This window comes from Eleutherodactylus coqui, chromosome 10 (assembly GCF_035609145.1).
Source record: "Eleutherodactylus coqui strain aEleCoq1 chromosome 10, aEleCoq1.hap1, whole genome shotgun sequence".
In the NCBI taxonomy this organism is placed as follows: domain Eukaryota; kingdom Metazoa; phylum Chordata; class Amphibia; order Anura; family Eleutherodactylidae; genus Eleutherodactylus; species Eleutherodactylus coqui.
In genome coordinates, this window is record NC_089846.1 from 142,211,772 (window position 1) to 142,228,468 (window position 16,697).

The 16,697-nt window shown below is 54.6% G+C and overlaps 1 protein-coding gene across 1 annotated transcript; it reads right to left on the minus strand.

Moving 5' to 3' along the window:
• Positions 1-5,014: 5,014 nt before the first annotated feature.
• BCKDHA (branched chain keto acid dehydrogenase E1 subunit alpha) lies at positions 5,015-16,695 on the minus strand. Its single transcript, XM_066581998.1, has 9 exons — positions 16,476-16,695; positions 12,669-12,845; positions 12,128-12,214; positions 11,644-11,752; positions 11,404-11,565; positions 8,343-8,549; positions 6,585-6,726; positions 6,331-6,502; positions 5,015-5,485 (listed from the first exon to the last, which is right to left on the minus strand). Exons 1-9 carry the CDS (start codon positions 16,545-16,547, stop codon positions 5,315-5,317), a joined length of 1,299 nt encoding a protein of 432 aa, XP_066438095.1. The 5' UTR covers positions 16,548-16,695; the 3' UTR covers positions 5,015-5,314.
• Between the last annotated feature and the right edge of the window lie 2 nt (positions 16,696-16,697).

The following is a 16,697-nucleotide window of genomic DNA, read 5'->3' on the forward strand; positions in this document are numbered from 1 at the left end:
TAGCTTGTGTCCCATTTACTCTAATGGGCTCTGGCCTTTAGTTTGGAGCTTTGTGCTGAATCGGCGCTGACCGCAGCCGCGTGCTAATGGAGAATGCCTGCAGCCAGACTGAAGTAAGTAAAGAGCAGGGAGCGGCGGCTTGTATAAGACAACGCCATGGTCAGCGGGCGAGGAGGAACGAGCTGGAATAGCCTCAGGGGGCCTTTCATTATTAATGTGCGTCGCCCCGTCTATCCCAGCCATTACGGCACAGAAGGCCAAAGTCTGGGTGAAGAATGGGTTAAAAGCATGACCACTCCCAGCAGGCTCCATTAGGTCACACCGCGGAGGATGCATTACAGCACAGGGAGTCCGAAGTATTAGATGTAGCCTAACGATAGGCCGACACCCGCAGGGGGGGCATTGGCTAACAGTCCTATGTACACAGGCGATGGCCACACTGCACCTCGATGCATGCTACAATGTATAGTTATGGGCGGTAGAGGGGGAAATCCACCCAAAAATGAGAATATGTAAGAACGTTACAATGGCAGAGTCTAGGGGCGGAGTCACATGCTGAAACTGGGCGGAGAATCCGTGGCGTTCCTCATGCAATGTAGAGCGGAAACCACAAAAATGTCTTGATCCAGAATAGATTCTGTCCTAATCCGTGTGTGGATCCCAGCAGCTGTAAGACATATGCGCTCAGCCATGGATGCTGTGGCTCCGCCCCTGTCCCACCCCTTGTCTGCAGCCAGCAATGGGAGGAGGCAGGATGGGGCGGTGCTTAGCTCTCCGCCCCTCCCCTTGCAGTCACATTGCTAAACTCCCTTCCCCCTTCCTTCTCCAGCCGCTATCATTGACTCCCATAGGAGCCCAGGCAGCGGCTAACGTATTCAGACCCAGATAGTTCCAGGACTATCTTTTGGGCCTGAAGTAAAAACGTCCGGCGCTATATTGGCCAGCCAGGCACTTTTAGGTCAAGGGCATAGGACCATGTGATCTGATGCAGCAGATCACAGCGTATATCGGCTGACCATGAAAACGGCTGGCTGATATACACTCGTGGGAAAGTAGCCTCACCCTGAAAATAAGCCCTAGCTGCATTACATCAAATAAAAAATACAGTACCTAGCAGACCCGATCCAAGTCCTTCCCACTACTCTCTGGAACTCCGACACACTTCTTGTAGCCCTCAGCTGCCCACACAAGATCACTTCTTGGTTACGGGGTTCATAAATCCCACCTCCATGAAGCAGTGGCTCTGATTGGTTCTCAAGCACTGCTCAGCCAAGCAATGCAGCACTCGAGCAACCAAGGTGATGACTGTGATTGGTTCTTTGACTGCTGCTCAGCCATTCAATGCGCAAAGCTTGAACCAATCAAAACCATCATGTTGTGGAGGCAGGATTTATGAATTGGCCAATCAATGCTGCGGCTAAGCCAGTTCGTAAATCCTGCCTCTACAACACAATGGCTGTGATTGGTTCTCAAGCGCTGCTCAGCCAATCAGAGTCATTGCTTTCTGGAGGTAGGATTTATGAATCCGTAACCAGGAAGTGATTTTTTTTTGGTTGGCTGACGACTGCAAGAGTGTCGGAGCTCCACAGAGCAGTGGAAGTCGGCCAGGTAAGTATAAGACATCCCCCCAAAATAAGACCAAGTGTCTCTTTTGGGGTAATAACTAATATAATACAGGGTCTTATTTTCAGGTAAATACGATACCTGTAAGACCTTGATCATCCATGTTATCCGCCAGTTTGGAAATTGTGCCAGCTGAAATTCGAGGTGTATGGCACACTAGGCCAAGTTCGGCCAGCCAAGACCACTGTGGGTGATCCCAGGGTGCTGGTGGGATCGTTCCTAGTAGGGATCGCATGGTTGATAAGTCTTGTGTGTTTCAGTAGCTTTAGGTATAATTCAGAAGAACACCAAGAGGGACGGGTCAAGGTCACAAGGCTCTGAAGGAAGGAGGAAGCAGACCAGGAATTAAACTGGACTCCTCCTTATGAAACAAGCAGCCCCCATCCAGTGGCGGAGTGTTGGGGCATTAGGGATGGGGGGCTGCTTGTTCCATAAGGAGGAGTCCAGTTTAATTCCTGGTCTGCATCAGGCTGCTCCACCTCTTTCCTGTATTTCTCGCTGGTAGCTTTTATGTCCGATCCAGAATTTGGCCGCAGTGCGCACCGCAACACATGGGAAATGCCACAGGCTGCGGGGATACAGGCAGGAACTATCAGAGGTCGGTCCCGGGATTAGGCTGACCGCCACTATGGACTCAGGAAGGCATTTTTCCCCAATAGGCTAATTGGCTTCTGCCTCTTTGGTTTTTTTTTTGCCTTCCTCTGGATCAACAAGGTTAAACAGGCTGAACTGGCCGGCCCTTGTCTTCATACTATGTGACTTTGCTTCTTTTGATGCGGTGTGCCTACAAGTATATGCAGTCAGACATGCAAATTGCCTAGGATCGAGAGAAAACTGTGACGAAAGCCGTCTGAGGCCGCACTCCAGAGAACGCAACGGGATTGTAGGTCCTCTAGTGAACTCTGAAGAAGAACAGCCCAAAAACAACAAACCAACAAGAAAAAGAAAAAACAACGTTTTTTTAACTACATGGCGGAGTAGAGAAAGGCGGCCGACCGTCTGTGTGTCCGGATTATCTGACCAGCCTCCGCTTTAGTGGTGGGGCTTAAACAGACCTTGGTGCGCAGGGCTATCAGACCTAGACACTGAAGGCCCGGGTACACGTTACCAGTCACTCAAAACACGTTCAAATCAATGAATGTGAGCGATGATTGGTCAGGGTGATTGGTCAGTGTGATTGGTCAGTGTGATCGCTCAGTGTGATCCTGCTCACCTGCCGCTGTTTAGGCTACCTTTAGTCACCTTTAAAAGCCCCATTGGCCCGCTGGCGTGTCGTTCCGTGTAAAAGCTCCCGGCTCCGCTCTTCACATGGGAGAAGCCAGTGCCAAGAACTTGTCTGAATGCTCTTCCCGAGGGCGGCGCCCCTGCAGTCGGCCAGAAGGGACCCCCGCGGGTGTTTCTCGCTGTGCCCTTTATATATTCTCTAACAGGTCCGCTCATTCTAGGCTAATTTTATCCCTGTTAATGAAAGCTAGGTTTTAGGGGAATCCGCCGAATTTATACATTAAACATATTTCTGATGTTAGAGTAATCAAATGAGGGAAATCCGGGCGCTGCTCACTTATTTTGGGAATGGACCATCAGTTTGGTGATGTGACCCGTCTATCTCAGTGAATCCTCCATATAAAACCATATCCGGGGGTGCGGATCTAAACCAGCTGGGAATGCACCAAGTTAAAGGGGTTGTACGAAGATTACAGTAAGGGGGCTGCCTCCCCCCACCAAAACAGCACCCCCCCATGAGCAGTGACTGGTACTGCAGCCCATCGGTATACAGGTACGTGGCATTGAGCTTCAGTAGCAGACTCACCCCCTGGAGAGGCGCCACATCACCAGGGGGCAGGAGAAGCACTACTATATATGCAGTAGGAAGAGGTCATTCCTACCCCCACAATAGTGTAAGGCCAGAGCCAGCGGGCATCGTGTATATACTGACTGACAGAAGGGAGGGCCGTGCCCAAAGTGCTTGCCAGCGGTGCTCCAGCTACTCCTACAGCCCAATGTTAGGGCTCATGCCAGGCCTACAGAGTTTAGTACCGGACGGGTCTCAGGGATAATACTGGTTTAATGCGGAGGCATATGGACAATATTGTGCCCTTTGTTTGCATTGGTCTCTCTTACAGAATCTACAACAGCGAGTCCGGGTCAGCGGTGCTAGACTAAGCAGAGCCAGGATTTCACTGCCAACCCTGTGGGGTTGTCTTGTGCAAGCGGGTGGAGAGTATACAGAGAATGACAGCCAGCGAAAGGGGATCCGGTGGATGTAAACTCCTCCCCGAAAGGGATCAGAGGAGGATGTCAGGAATTGTCCTAACAGCTGACTGCAGCCGCATACGATGCTGGTGTGTTCAATGCACAGACGGGCTAGAAGAGCAAACCAGGTCCAGCCGAAAGAAGAGACTCCAATATACAAAGGAGCGGCCAAAGATTGATAACACCCCGTATCCATATACCAGGCGGCAGTATTGGGGAGCGAGGCCAAACAAACCCGTATTGTATCACAGTGAGAACCACATGCTATATATTTATATCGACCAACGCAGAATACATTGTAATCAGTCACCGGAACAACATGTAATAAAACCATAAGCTACAGCATAAGGGCAGTGCCCACGGGCGGACAGCTGCCACCTTCCCCGCCGCAGATGTCTATTGACTAATAGCTTTTTTGCCTGTCCGTGCGCACATGCGGGATTCTGCTGTGGGAAAAAAAATCAGGGCATCTTCTATTTCACTGCGTTTTTCCACAGCGGAGGTCTCTATTAATATAGTATTAACGGAAACCACGGGAAAAAGCGAGTTTTTCCCTGATCACCAGCAGGGACTTTCTTTACCACCGCAGTACTCCCACAGCGTAAATCCATGGGCGTATCCCGCCCCGTCCGTGGGCCTGAGCCCGAAGTAGAGATAAGGGAGGCTACATGCAATGTACAAATGCTAAAATCATATTAGTGACCCTCTCTATACAGACTCCCGAAATACGTATAACAACATGGCTGCATCAGGTAGAGCAGGCAGGTGGTGCTCCTGTATGTGATTACAATGTATTCTGCGCTTGTACAAGAATATATATATGGTCTTACTCCAACCCTTTGTGCTGTAAGTGGACTAAGAGCGCCCGGTCCGATGGATCCAGATGGCTGTTGCACCTGATGATGGGAGGTCAGCATTCGGCACAAGCAGCATGAACCGATGACCCCTTCCTGTCAGCTGAGCATGTCAGCACCTCCATGTAAATATATGCATCTAGTCACACGGCTGTGTCCTTCACGGCGGAGTATGAACACCGCAGCATGTGCTACGCGGTCTATCTTTGCCTCCACCGTTATTGCCGTGGGTATTACCCATTTGTATTTGCCCAATAGAAAATGAAAACAAACTCAAGCAAATATGGAGGCAAATAGAGATGAAACGATGATTAATGCGGCCGACTGCCATCGGTGACATTAAGGATCCCCATTACAGAGGGGTTACAATCCGCTCGGGTGAACCCGGCCTTCTAGAAGCTACGCAACGTCTTCATACTAAGCCTCCCCGGCAGCGGCCGGCCGTTCTCAGCGCCCCAAATCCTTCCTTATTTTAAAGCTCCCCTCTATTTACAAACCCTGCAGAAATGGGAAGGTGGAACGAGCAGCGCTGAGGAGGAGACCCGCAGGAGTGGAACCGTAATCCCAGCGGCGCCCCTGCCAGGCTACTGTTCATAGTTGTCCAAGGGGTAATGCTCCCCATAAACCTTCAGATGCTTTTTCAAGGCGTCTTCCTGTTTTCTCAGATGTGACGGCATCTCGGAGTAGACGTCGGTGAACATGTGTTCGATGTTGGGCTTGCGTTTTCGTTCTGCCTGTTCAAAGGCTTCCATGACCTGCAGAAAGAGAGCGGCCGTGTTAATACAGTCACAGCTCCAGACAGGGGCCCAGGGGCCCGTACTTCTTAAAACTGAATAAGTCACCTCATTAAAGGGGTTTTACGGGACTTGAACTACATTAGACGTGTCACAACGACACGTCAAAAGCTTTGATCAGTGGATGCACCACGGCGGAGACCGCCGCTTATCACTGGAATGCAGTGGCTGCAGCGCCCCTTCGGCTGTCAGTGTTGCATGTTGGCAACTCTCAGCAGCTGAAGACGGAAGCAGAGAAGTCTATGCATCCACCTTCAGCTGACAGGCAAACGAGCAGGGCCGTGGAGTGACCAGCAGGGGTCTCGGCCCCGGACCCCTCACTCATCAGAAACGTCGCCATGTCGCTCTACTTCTAGAGTGCGGTTATTGTTTAAGAATGGAAGCAGCATGGTGAAGAGTCCTGCAGAACGAGGTCCACACCTCCCGAAATCTATACAACAAACTGCTGCGGCCCATCACCAGTACCCAAATCAGTGGGATCCAACACCCGACCCCCTGCTGATCAGCTGCTTGAGGGGCCACAGCCCTAGTCTTATGGTTGGAGCCGCTGTGTCGCCAGAAACACACGGGCTTCAGACATTTTGCAGAGCCGAACGCTCCCACCTTCCTGCAGTTTATGCATTTAGGTATCTGCATGCGCACAAGATCTGAGCGTGACGCCGTAGGTATAGCGCCATTGTGGGAAGAACCAGTCCGTAGACTTTGCCATCATCATCGCCGTGTGTTCAGTGAATGGTAGACCGATTAGATGTGTGCAGTACTAAATGATAGCCAAGCTGCAGCGCCCGGGCCGCGGCACCCCTCACCATTTTTCGTGACTTCTTCCTCCATATTTTCTCCTGCTCCTCGTTCCACCAGCCTTTGTGCATCATGTAGTGACGGAGTCGAGAAATAGGATGGTCCTGCTTGTCCCAGTAGTTGACCTCGTCCACCGAGCGGTAGGCGGAGCTGTCATCGCTGGTGCTGTGGTGTCCGATCCTTCAATAGTCATATAGAGAGTTAATCAGCGTCCTGCACGGCAGGTAAGTGCCCACGGTCCACCAGGTGCAGCGCCCATTACCTGTAGGTCATGGCCTCTATCAGGAACGGCTGGTTCTCGGCCACTGCTCTCCGTCTCGCCTCTTTGGTGGCGTTGTACACAGCAAAGACGTCGTTCCCATCAACCCGAATGGACATGATGCCGTAACCAGGACCTCGAGCCGCTGAGAGATACCAAAACATTGAATACGGGCAGATTTCTGGGGTCGCGGCATTTTATTATAAAGCACAGAAGGTCTAAAAGGCCTAAAAGGCAGTAAGGCTAAAATAGGAGCGGTCCCACGTCAGTTACAGTCACTGCATCAGTAAGGGGTAGGTGTCATTCAGGTCACAGGTGTATGTTGGAAGAACGTTCCTGACCTACACCTCTGATGGATGCCACTGCATAGGCATAGAGTGGCATCCAGTGCCCATAGGCTCCAACGTTAAAGACGTAATACACGAGCCGAAGTAGGTCATCACTCTACCCGATGGCTCTGTATAGAATAGAGCAGCAGAAAGACAGCGGTACCGACATATACCTGCTGGACAGAGGCCGAAAGGGGCAAATGGAGGCCGAGGGACAGGTTTATGTACGGAGGCCGAGGGACAGGTTTATGTACGGAGGCCGAGGGACAGGTTTATGTACGGAGGCCGAGGGACAGGTTTATGTACGGAGGCCGAGGGACAGGTTTATGTACGGAGGCCGAGGGACAGGTTTATGTACGGAGGCCGAGGGACAGGTTTATGTACGGAGGCCGAGGGACAGGTTTATGTACGGAGGCCGAGGGACAGGTTTATGTACGGAGGCCGAGGGACAGGTTTATGTACGGAGGCCGAGGGACAGGTTTATGTACGGAGGCCGAGGGACAGGTTTATGTACGGAGGCCGAGGGACAGGTTTATGTACGGAGGCCGAGGGACAGGTTTATGTACGGAGGCCGAGGGACAGGTTTATGTACGGAGGCCGAGGGACAGGTTTATGTACGGAGGCCGAGGGACAGGTTTATGTACGGAGGCCGAGGGACAGGTTTATGTACGGAGGCCGAGGGACAGGTTTATGTACGGAGGCCGAGGGACAGGTTTATGTACGGAGGCCGAGGGACAGGTTTATGTACGGAGGCCGAGGGACAGGTTTATGTACGGAGGCCGAGGGACAGGTTTATGTACGGAGGCCGAGGGACAGGTTTATGTACGGAGGCCGAGGGACAGGTTTATGTACGGAGGCCGAGGGACAGGTTTATGTACGGAGGCCGAGGGACAGGTTTATGTACGGAGGCCGAGGGACAGGTTTATGTACGGAGGCCGAGGGACAGGTTTATGTACGGAGGCCGAGGGACAGGTTTATGTACGGAGGCCTATAACAGTTGTAGTATGTTCCAATCTGTACTATGGAGGTATTCTTCTATATTGGGCACTCCTATGGAAGAAAACCATACCAGACAGACGACTCCCTACAGGGAACCTTACAATACCAGCGTACCGCCATACAGGCTCTGGAATATCCCGTAGTCTTTTGTATTGCAGCTGGAAGTCAAAAGGAAATTGTCAAAAAAAAACAAAACAGTGAAAACTTGAGGCGTCTTAAGAAAATGAAACCAGAGAATGTGCGGAGCGCTTGGGGAAAGCTCTTAGCCGGGATGCTGCAAGGAGACGCCAACACTCCGACCGCTCGCCTCCCCAACTAGAGATCTGCTTTGTATGACACAATGTAGACGCACAGCTAGAGAATATACGACGCTTGCCTTGGAGTAGTAGTGGGCGCCCCTGAGCTGGCACCTATACACGCAGGTCACACTCACCTATGCCATCCCCGCGGTACTGCTCCGACGTCGGGGTAGATATGGCGTATCCGTTATTCCTGCAGAAAAACAGCACAGGACACTCCAGCGTGGCGGAAAAGTTAAAAGCAGCATGGGCGTCTCCTTCACTGGCCGCACCTTCACCGAAATAGCAGATGACAGCGCGGTCGGCATTCTCCCGTTTCATGGCGTAGGCTGCGCCTACAGCTGGGAAAGCAAGGGGGTCATTACATAAGAACGGCGATGTTCAGCCAGTATTGTGGACCCTCCCTACAAATAACCGCTACTAAATGGAGACGTCAAAGGAACGAATCGCTGCAGAAAGACTTGTGAACGTCATTACAGCATCATTACAAACACCAACATGAAGGGGTCTATCACAAACCTCTGTACTTCAGGCCTCTTATTACACTCGTGTGTTGGCTGATTTCCTGCACTGTGGACCCAGAACAGGAGAACCACCAGTCTTAAGATGCCAGTCCATATGGCAGAAGTGCCAGCCGGACTCCTCATGGTTTTCCTATATCCTTAGGCCTAATGTCCACGGAACCCGCAAATCAAGCCGCCCATTAGAAGCTCGGGCGTCCGCAAATGGATTGAAGCATGCGGATTTGATTTGCAGACCTTTTGGTCCAGAAAACAAGTCGCAGCACGCTCCATTTTTGCTCTGCACAGCTGAAACTGCGGATCCACGGGAAGGCAGGAGGTTTATAAAAACTGTACTGCGCATGTCCGATGGCGAGCCGTGAGGACGAAGCGCAGTACAGCGAACCCTGAAGTGGAGGGATCTGCGCGGACGCCGCTGCCAGGGAGTGCAGGTAGGCAGGGCTCACTGGGCGCGGGCAGTGCTGGGCTCCCTGCATGGAATCGGCACGTGCCGCGGACATGAGGCCTTACTCCGCTGAAAATTCAACTCCAGCAGAACCGTGCGGGGCAGAGTTACATCGGCAATATGGAACGGTAATTAGGAGTACAAGGAACGTGTCTGAAGGAGGCCCACCTCCTCCCAGCGAAGCCGCCCCCCACCTCCTCCTGCCAGCGAAGCCGCCCCCCACCTCCTCCCAGCGCAGCCGCCCCACCTCCTCCCAGCGCAGCCGCCCCACCTCCTCCCAGCGCAGCCGCCCCACCTCCTCCCAGCGAAGCCGCCCCACCTCCTCCCAGCGAAGCCGCCCCACCTCCTCCCAGCGAAGCCGCCCCACCTCCTCCCAGCGAAGCCGCCCCACCTCCTCCCAGCGAAGCCGCCCCACCTCCTCCCAGCGAAGCCGCCCCACCTCCTCCCAGCGAAGCCGCCCCACCTCCTCCCAGCGAAGCCGCCCCACCTCCTCCCAGCGAAGCCGCCCCACCTCCTCCCAGCGAAGCCGCCCCACCTCCTCCCAGCGAAGCCGCCCCACCTCCTCCCAGCGAAGCCGCCCCACCTCCTCCCAGCGAAGCCGCCCCACCTCCTCCCAGCGAAGCCGCCCCACCTCCTCCCAGCGAAGCCGCCCCACCTCCTCCCAGCGAAGCCGCCCCACCTCCTCCCAGCGAAGCCGCCCCACCTCCTCCCAGCGAAGCCGCCCCACCACCTCCCAGTGAAGCCGCCCCACCACCTCCCAGTGAAGCCGCCCCACCACCTCCCAGTGAAGCCGCCCCACCTCCTCCCAGTGAAGCCGCCCCACCTCCTCCCAGTGAAGCCGCCCCACCTCCTCCCAGTGAAGCCGCCCCACCTCCTCCCAGTGAAGCCGCCCCACCTCCTCCCAGTGAAGCCGCCCCACCTCCTCCCAGTGAAGCCGCCCCACCTCCTCCCAGTGAAGCCGCCCCACCTCCTCCCAGTGAAGCCGCCCCACCTCCTCCCAGTGAAGCCGCCCCACCTCCTCCCAGTGAAGCCGCCCCACCTCCTCCCAGTGAAGCCGCCCCACCTCCTCCCAGTGAAGCCGCCCCACCTCCTCCCAGTGAAGCCGCCCCACCTCCTCCCAGTGAAGCCGCCCCACCTCCTCCCAGTGAAGCCGCCCCACCTCCTCCCAGTGAAGCCGCCCACCTCCTCCCAGTGAAGCCGCCCACCTCCTCCCAGTGAAGCCGCCCACCTCCTCCCAGTGAAGCCGCCCACCTCCTCCCAGTGAAGCCGCCCACCTCCTCCCAGTGAAGCCGCCCCACCTCCTCCCAGTGAAGCCGCCCACCTCCTCCCAGTGAAGCCGCCCCACCTCCTCCCAGTGAAGCCGCCCCACCTCCTCCCAGTGAAGCCGCCCCACCTCCTCCCAGTGAAGCCGCCCTGACACTTCAGTAGCTCTTGTTGAGAAACAAAGAAAAATTCTATCAACATCCAGCAGATGCGCCGCATGACAAACATCTCCTGGAAGTACCAGCGCCGACGCTGCCCAACAGTCATAAGTGGGAACGTATCGATCACTCTGTCTGTCTGCCATCTTCCTTCTGCTGTGACTGGCACACGCATGAGAGACCTTTGGGGTGCGATTATTGGGGGCCGATGCTCTGTAAGGGGCTGCACCCTATCTGGCCTCCACCTAGGACTATTGTGTGTAACTGACTGCACACAGACCACACGGACCCATTAAAGTTAATGGAGCTTAATCATACATGCGATTTTTCACATGGACCGAAGTGGTTTATTTGGGTTTAGACAGGCAGTCTATCGAGCCACACCACAGGGACGGCTTGATAGGCATTCAGCTATGACAAACAGGCCCCGGCTGCCATGACACCTGCACAGCTCCCTGCAATCTGATCCCGTGGGAGGTGGCGTACAGAAACCCCAAACATCGGTCACAGGATTTAAATGCCACTGTCAGAATTTAAAGGGTTAACAGCTCTGATGAGCCGTGCAGCTTATCAGAGCTGTTGCGGCCGTCAGCCGCGCTGTCTGGATTGAGGTCGCCGTGTGATCTCTTTTCATACTTCCCCGACGCTGCAGGATGTAACTATACCGTTAGCGGGTAATGCAGAATGACATTTATAGTGCAGCGAGGACCTGTCCACGGGCGGAGGGGTGAAGGCGGCGCAGAGACAGCGCTGTATGTGGGACGTTGGATAATAACAGGCTTTGGGGCTTCTCTGTACGGTTATTCACCTTGGGGTATTTGCGTTGCTAATGGTGAGGAAATGGTCACGAAGTTCAGGTCTTTACAGCCGTAGTGTACGGGCATTTGTCTTCCTTTGCTGGGATCGGAGGCATTACCATAGCACTGCGCCATGAACAGATCCAGAGGATACCCCCTGTACATCAGGACTCCTAGGGGTGAGACAGAAGACATCAGCCCACATACAGAGCCCCCCGTATCCTATGGTCACATCATACACAGCGGCTCACCTGCCTCCCGATACTGGCCAAACACAAGGTCTGTGTCATTCAGGGCGGCCGCGCTGCCCACGTGTGTGCCCTCCTCCCCGTAGTTGGTCATGTAGAAAGAAATCCTTCCCTGTGGATGAAGAATAACGCTCCGTGATGAGACCCATGTAGGTTTGTGGCGTCTACTACAAGCACAGCAGGGGGCACAAGGTATCATCTGACACAACCCGCAAGCATGGGCAATGCCGCCTAGCACCAACGGTGCCCATAAACCTTCCACAGCTGTCGGCCAAATGATCATTCGTGCAGCATTTAGACTCCTCCGTAGGATGTCACATTAGACACCTTTAGTGGCGGCTTATCTCCAGAGAACGAAGAGTTCAAGTGCTGAAACACAATGTACTCATCCCTTCTGCCCCCCGACCTCGGCAGGCCCCCCTATACATGCGATGGCTGATGGTTTCCCTAATACGTAGGGGGCTCTACATTCTATAACCACACCCACTTGTCTCTGAGACTCATACAGGATCCTGTCCATGGTGTTCAGGAGGGTCATCGTGTGATAGAACTTCAGGACTTGCTCCTTGGGGATCTGCAAGAAAACAAAAACATACAAAGGCATCAACACCGCCGCCGCCTGCTAATTCACCGATGGAGGGGTTACTTGTAGGCGGACCCCCAACCACTACCATTTATGACCGAGCCCATGGAGGAGCGATGAATGTTATGGTGGGTACAGCTCTTTAAAGGGGTTTACCAAGATCCGCTTTCATCACTTATCTATAGGGCAGGTGATAAGGGCTGACCGTGGGGATCCCTGCGCTGACAATAGGGATTCAATGCCCCTCACCCACAGCGAGGAGGAGATTGGATGGAGCAGCGGTCATCTTCAGTGGGACAGCTGAGCGCCTGTTCTCCATGTCCATCAGTCCCGCTGAGTACGAATGGAGTGGCACCGGGCGTCACTGCAGGTAGTAAGCCTGCAGCCATAAGACGCTGGACGACGTGCAAACAGTGCAACGCCTCATAGGATATACAGGACTTACATTGGGGTCCTCGCTGGGGTTGATGATCTGTCCCTGACGGTCCATCACCCTGTAGATGGGGATCCCCGAGATGACATTGGGCTGGATGAACTCCAGCGAGTCCACAAACACGGCAGACGCTCCGGGGAACTGAGGCTTCTCCTCCAGGGATGTGAACTCGCTGCCGGAACGGATGACCTGCCAGATGGAAACAGAGAGAAGTCACAGCATGATGTACATGTGTCAGCCGCAACCAACCCGACGGGGACACGGATGTGGCGTGTACAGGGCTGTGGCATCCTTGGACATTCTATCACCATATGATAAGCCAATACCCTTCGGATCCATCGATGTTGGATTTTACCAGTGTGTGACGGCGTCCGTACGACCACAGGCCGAGCCACCAACTACACTGCAGAGACGCTTACCAATAGCTAGATAGGAAGCGGACCCTTCAGCTATGGGTGGCATGGGCACCTTCTTCTGGGGCCCAGGGATAGTAGAAGACATGTCTACAGGTAGCTATGGCTTCCCACCACCAACACCCTCATCACATTGCTGGTACAAGACCCCCTTTCACAATAACCCAATGCACTGGGCTCATTCCATAATGCCAGACAGAAGACGCCTCTTACCCCCAAGTCCTAATCTGGAGCCTTAAAATGCATTAAATGATCCGTCACACCTCGGTTACTACAGGTGTCCAGCAGACCCCAAATAATGATGGCGTCCAAAGGGTTTCCTCACTGAGACAAGAACAGTAGCGGCTGTCTGATCTGCGATTGCTTGTGGCCTCGAGGGCAGCTGTGAACATATTCTCTTGTTGGGTATTAGTGTAGCATGTCTCCACATCCGAGACGTCATATCCCCACTATATTAACCTTTCCCATCTTAGAAAGCGAAGGCATATCGCCAAGACGTCATCCCTTTATGATCAGCCCATCTGTAGGACTCCCACCCATCCTGAGAATGGCAGGGCCGCAGCGCTGGTTTGGTGTTGCATCCCCTTCATTGACCTCATGGCCAGGTGGATGGGATTCCGACACTGCGTTACCTTGTCCGGGTGTGCTGTTAGGGTCTTCTATTTTAGGGTCCGTGGATGTGGGGGGAAGCGTGGCGCATGCACAGCACTTTTTTTTAACTCCTGCTTTCCCATGGAATCTACGGCCGCGGATCAGACGGCTTCCATTGACTTCCGTGGGAGCGCTCCATGTGGGGTCCGCTCCATGTGGGGTCCGCTCCATGTGGGGTCCGCTCCATGTGGGGTCCGCACGGACATGAAGCACGCTGAGTTTTCTGGACCAGAATATCCACAAATCAAATCCGCCTGCTTTATGTAATTTGTGGCCGCCCGTGTATCCCGATGGATCACCCGCAAATCAGAGCCGCCCGCGGACAATGGCTTAGTCAGTCCTGTAGAGCGGCGCTCCTGGCCACCTGAACTGACTTCGCTGGCATGGGGGCGACTGCATATAAAACGCACAGTGAGCGCCCGTGTGCCACCATGGAGGGGATAAACAACTTGTCATGAGCGGCGAGGATCGCATCCACCGAACAGGAAGCGAGCAGACGGGACTATCCCTTTAAAGGAGGGCCGATATACATCACAGTCTGCAGTCCCTGCCAGCCTCCAGTCACTGACCTAGAGATCGGGAACACAAGGTCACCGGCGGACGGGTCTGCCGCTGCGCAAATACTTCATGCCACGATATGGAAAGATAAATACGGGGCGACTCCTGACCGCACGAGCCACGGGGTCACCCCTGCTCTGAGACGCCCGAGGAGCTGCAGGTCTGCATGCCCGATAACAGGCTGCTGAGCCCCCCGGACCCCCGGGGAGCAGGCTTACTGTAATACCATCATGGTGGCCCTGCTGAGTGACACGTCCGGCTCCTCTCCACCATTACTTGGCTTCGGTTCTATGCCCAAAGGCACCGTATTTAGGCCACGCCCCCTGGCCCAAGGAGCCATCCTTCCTGTTTGGATTTTGTGGGAAAACAATTGTGTAACATTCTCTAAAATACGTAACCGTGTTGCGAAGCGCGGCAGACAGTTTTCTGGGGTATTTCCAATAGTAGTTTGGCCCCAGTGTATACACGGCTATGGCGTTATGTATACAGATTAAAGGGGTTGGCCAGGACCTCGCTACTGATGACCTAGCCAGAAGCAGAGAGCGCCGTCTGCAGTGCAGTGGCCCAGGTTGGTATTGCAGGCACCGCACTACTTTCAGACCTGTCTGCAATATCAGATGATCGGGGGGATCCCGCGCCGCAGACACCCAGGCACAAGATTAATAAGTCTTTTTTAAACTGATTTCACATTTTTATTAGCCTCCCCCCCCCCCCCCCCCGCAGGGGACGTGAACTTGCGATGGTCTGATCGCTCCTGCAGTGTGATGTAATACATTATACCGCGATCTGACGGGTAATCTATCAAGCCACGCCACAGGCAATCTGCAATGGCTACCCTGAGGGCTTTCAGAAAGCCACCAGCTGCCATGGCAACCAAACAGCACTCCGGCGATCTCATCACAGGGGCTATTCGGGACCCCTGAACTCCCATTGGGACATTTAAATGCTGCTGTTAGATTGGCAGCACGTAACCCTTTCTAATCCAATTTCCGATTCAGGGTTTCCTAAAAGGCTTTCTCTTTTTGTTGTTATACAAAGTTGCCATCTGCTGGCTGAGGCCAGTGTGTGCGCCAGAGAGGCTCCGACAGCAGAGTGGCTGGCAATAGACGGTAAGAATACCCTGTCGGACGTGATCTGACATTGTGAAGGCCAGCGGGGGGGCCCGCCCTTGTGAAGGCCAGCGGGGGGGCCCGCCCTTGTGAAGGCCAGCGGGGGGGCCGCTCAGTTAAGGATCACTCGCACGCATTTATGTGTTTTCAGTAACCAACGCGAACCAGGGAAGCTGTCGGCGCGGCCCGGGTGGCGGGTAGGTATTAAACCACCTCCCTGCATTCCTGGGAAGAAGCTCTACGAGACCACAACTTAGTGTATGGCGCTCACAGCCGGGCCGGACCCTCTAAGGGGAGGGCAAAACGGTAAAAAAAAGATTGTGTAGCCAACCAGCGTGCGGGGAAACGCAGCGACCAGAGAACGAATTCTCACTCATCTGATTGGTTGGCGAGGTTACAGGGAACAGCTGTGGCTGACATTGGCGCCATCAAGTGGCAGCAGTTATCCTGTGCAGCGCCAACTTAAGGCTGCGCTCTCCAACTGTTGCTAAACTACAACTCCCGACGTGCCAGGGGCAGAAGCCGTGTGAAGCCCCCGCAGTGGGCGAGCGCGGGGGGGGGGGGGGGGGGGGGTCAGAGGCCACGCGTGAAGCCCCCGCAGTGGGCGAGCGCAGGGGGTCAGAGGTCGCACGTGAAGCCCCCGCAGTGGGCGAGCGCGGGGTCAGAGGCTGCGCGTGAAGCCCCCGCAGTGTATACAGCATCTTGGCGCTGCACGATGCAAACCATGGAAGTAGCCAACCACCTAGGGCAGTGCCCCCGCGGACCGCACGGCGGATGAGGCAGGCGGCTCGCGGACCGCAGTTCTCTGGGATCTCCACAAATAAATGTGGGAAAGAGTGCGGCGACAGAAGAACATCCCGACGCACGAAGTGCAGAAGAGTGGCCTGAAAGACGGGCAGCTGCAGCGCCTCTTATTATACGGAGAGACTAGTAAACATACAACAACCATGTCCTCTCAGCCCCGTCAGCCCAGCACCCCACCGGTGATAGAGATATATATACACAGTGCAGGCCATTGTATGCAGGCTCTCCCTCCTGTAAACTCACTGTCACCTGGTGACAGGAGGAGCGATGGAGGATCTCCTTACCTGCCTCCCCCAGGCTGCCCTCCATCCCGCCGCAGCCCGGAGTCTCTGCAACGTCCTCAGCGCCGCCGCCATCTTTCCCCAGACTGCCCTGCCCCCGCCTGTCCTCACGTCAGGTCCGCGCCGGGAACCGTCTTCACTTTTGGTCTCTGCGCCGATATCCCGGCATCCCTAGAGGAGAGGACAGACCGCCGTCACTGCCCACACAAACCGACCGGCACTAGT

Bases quoted from the DNA above. Each gene is read 5' to 3' on its own strand.
- BCKDHA (XM_066581998.1), bottom strand. From the start codon at position 16,547: ATGGCGGCGGCGCTGAGGACGTTGCAGAGACTCCGGGCTGCGGCGGGA. The intron at 12,846-16,475 runs GTAAGGAGATCC...TCCATCTGGCAG, and splicing joins GGGCAGCCTGGGGGAGGCAG to GTCATCCGTTCCGGCAGCGA. The intron at 8,550-11,403 runs GTGAATAACCGT...TTGCTTTCCCAG, and splicing joins AGCAACGCAAATACCCCAAG to CTGTAGGCGCAGCCTACGCC.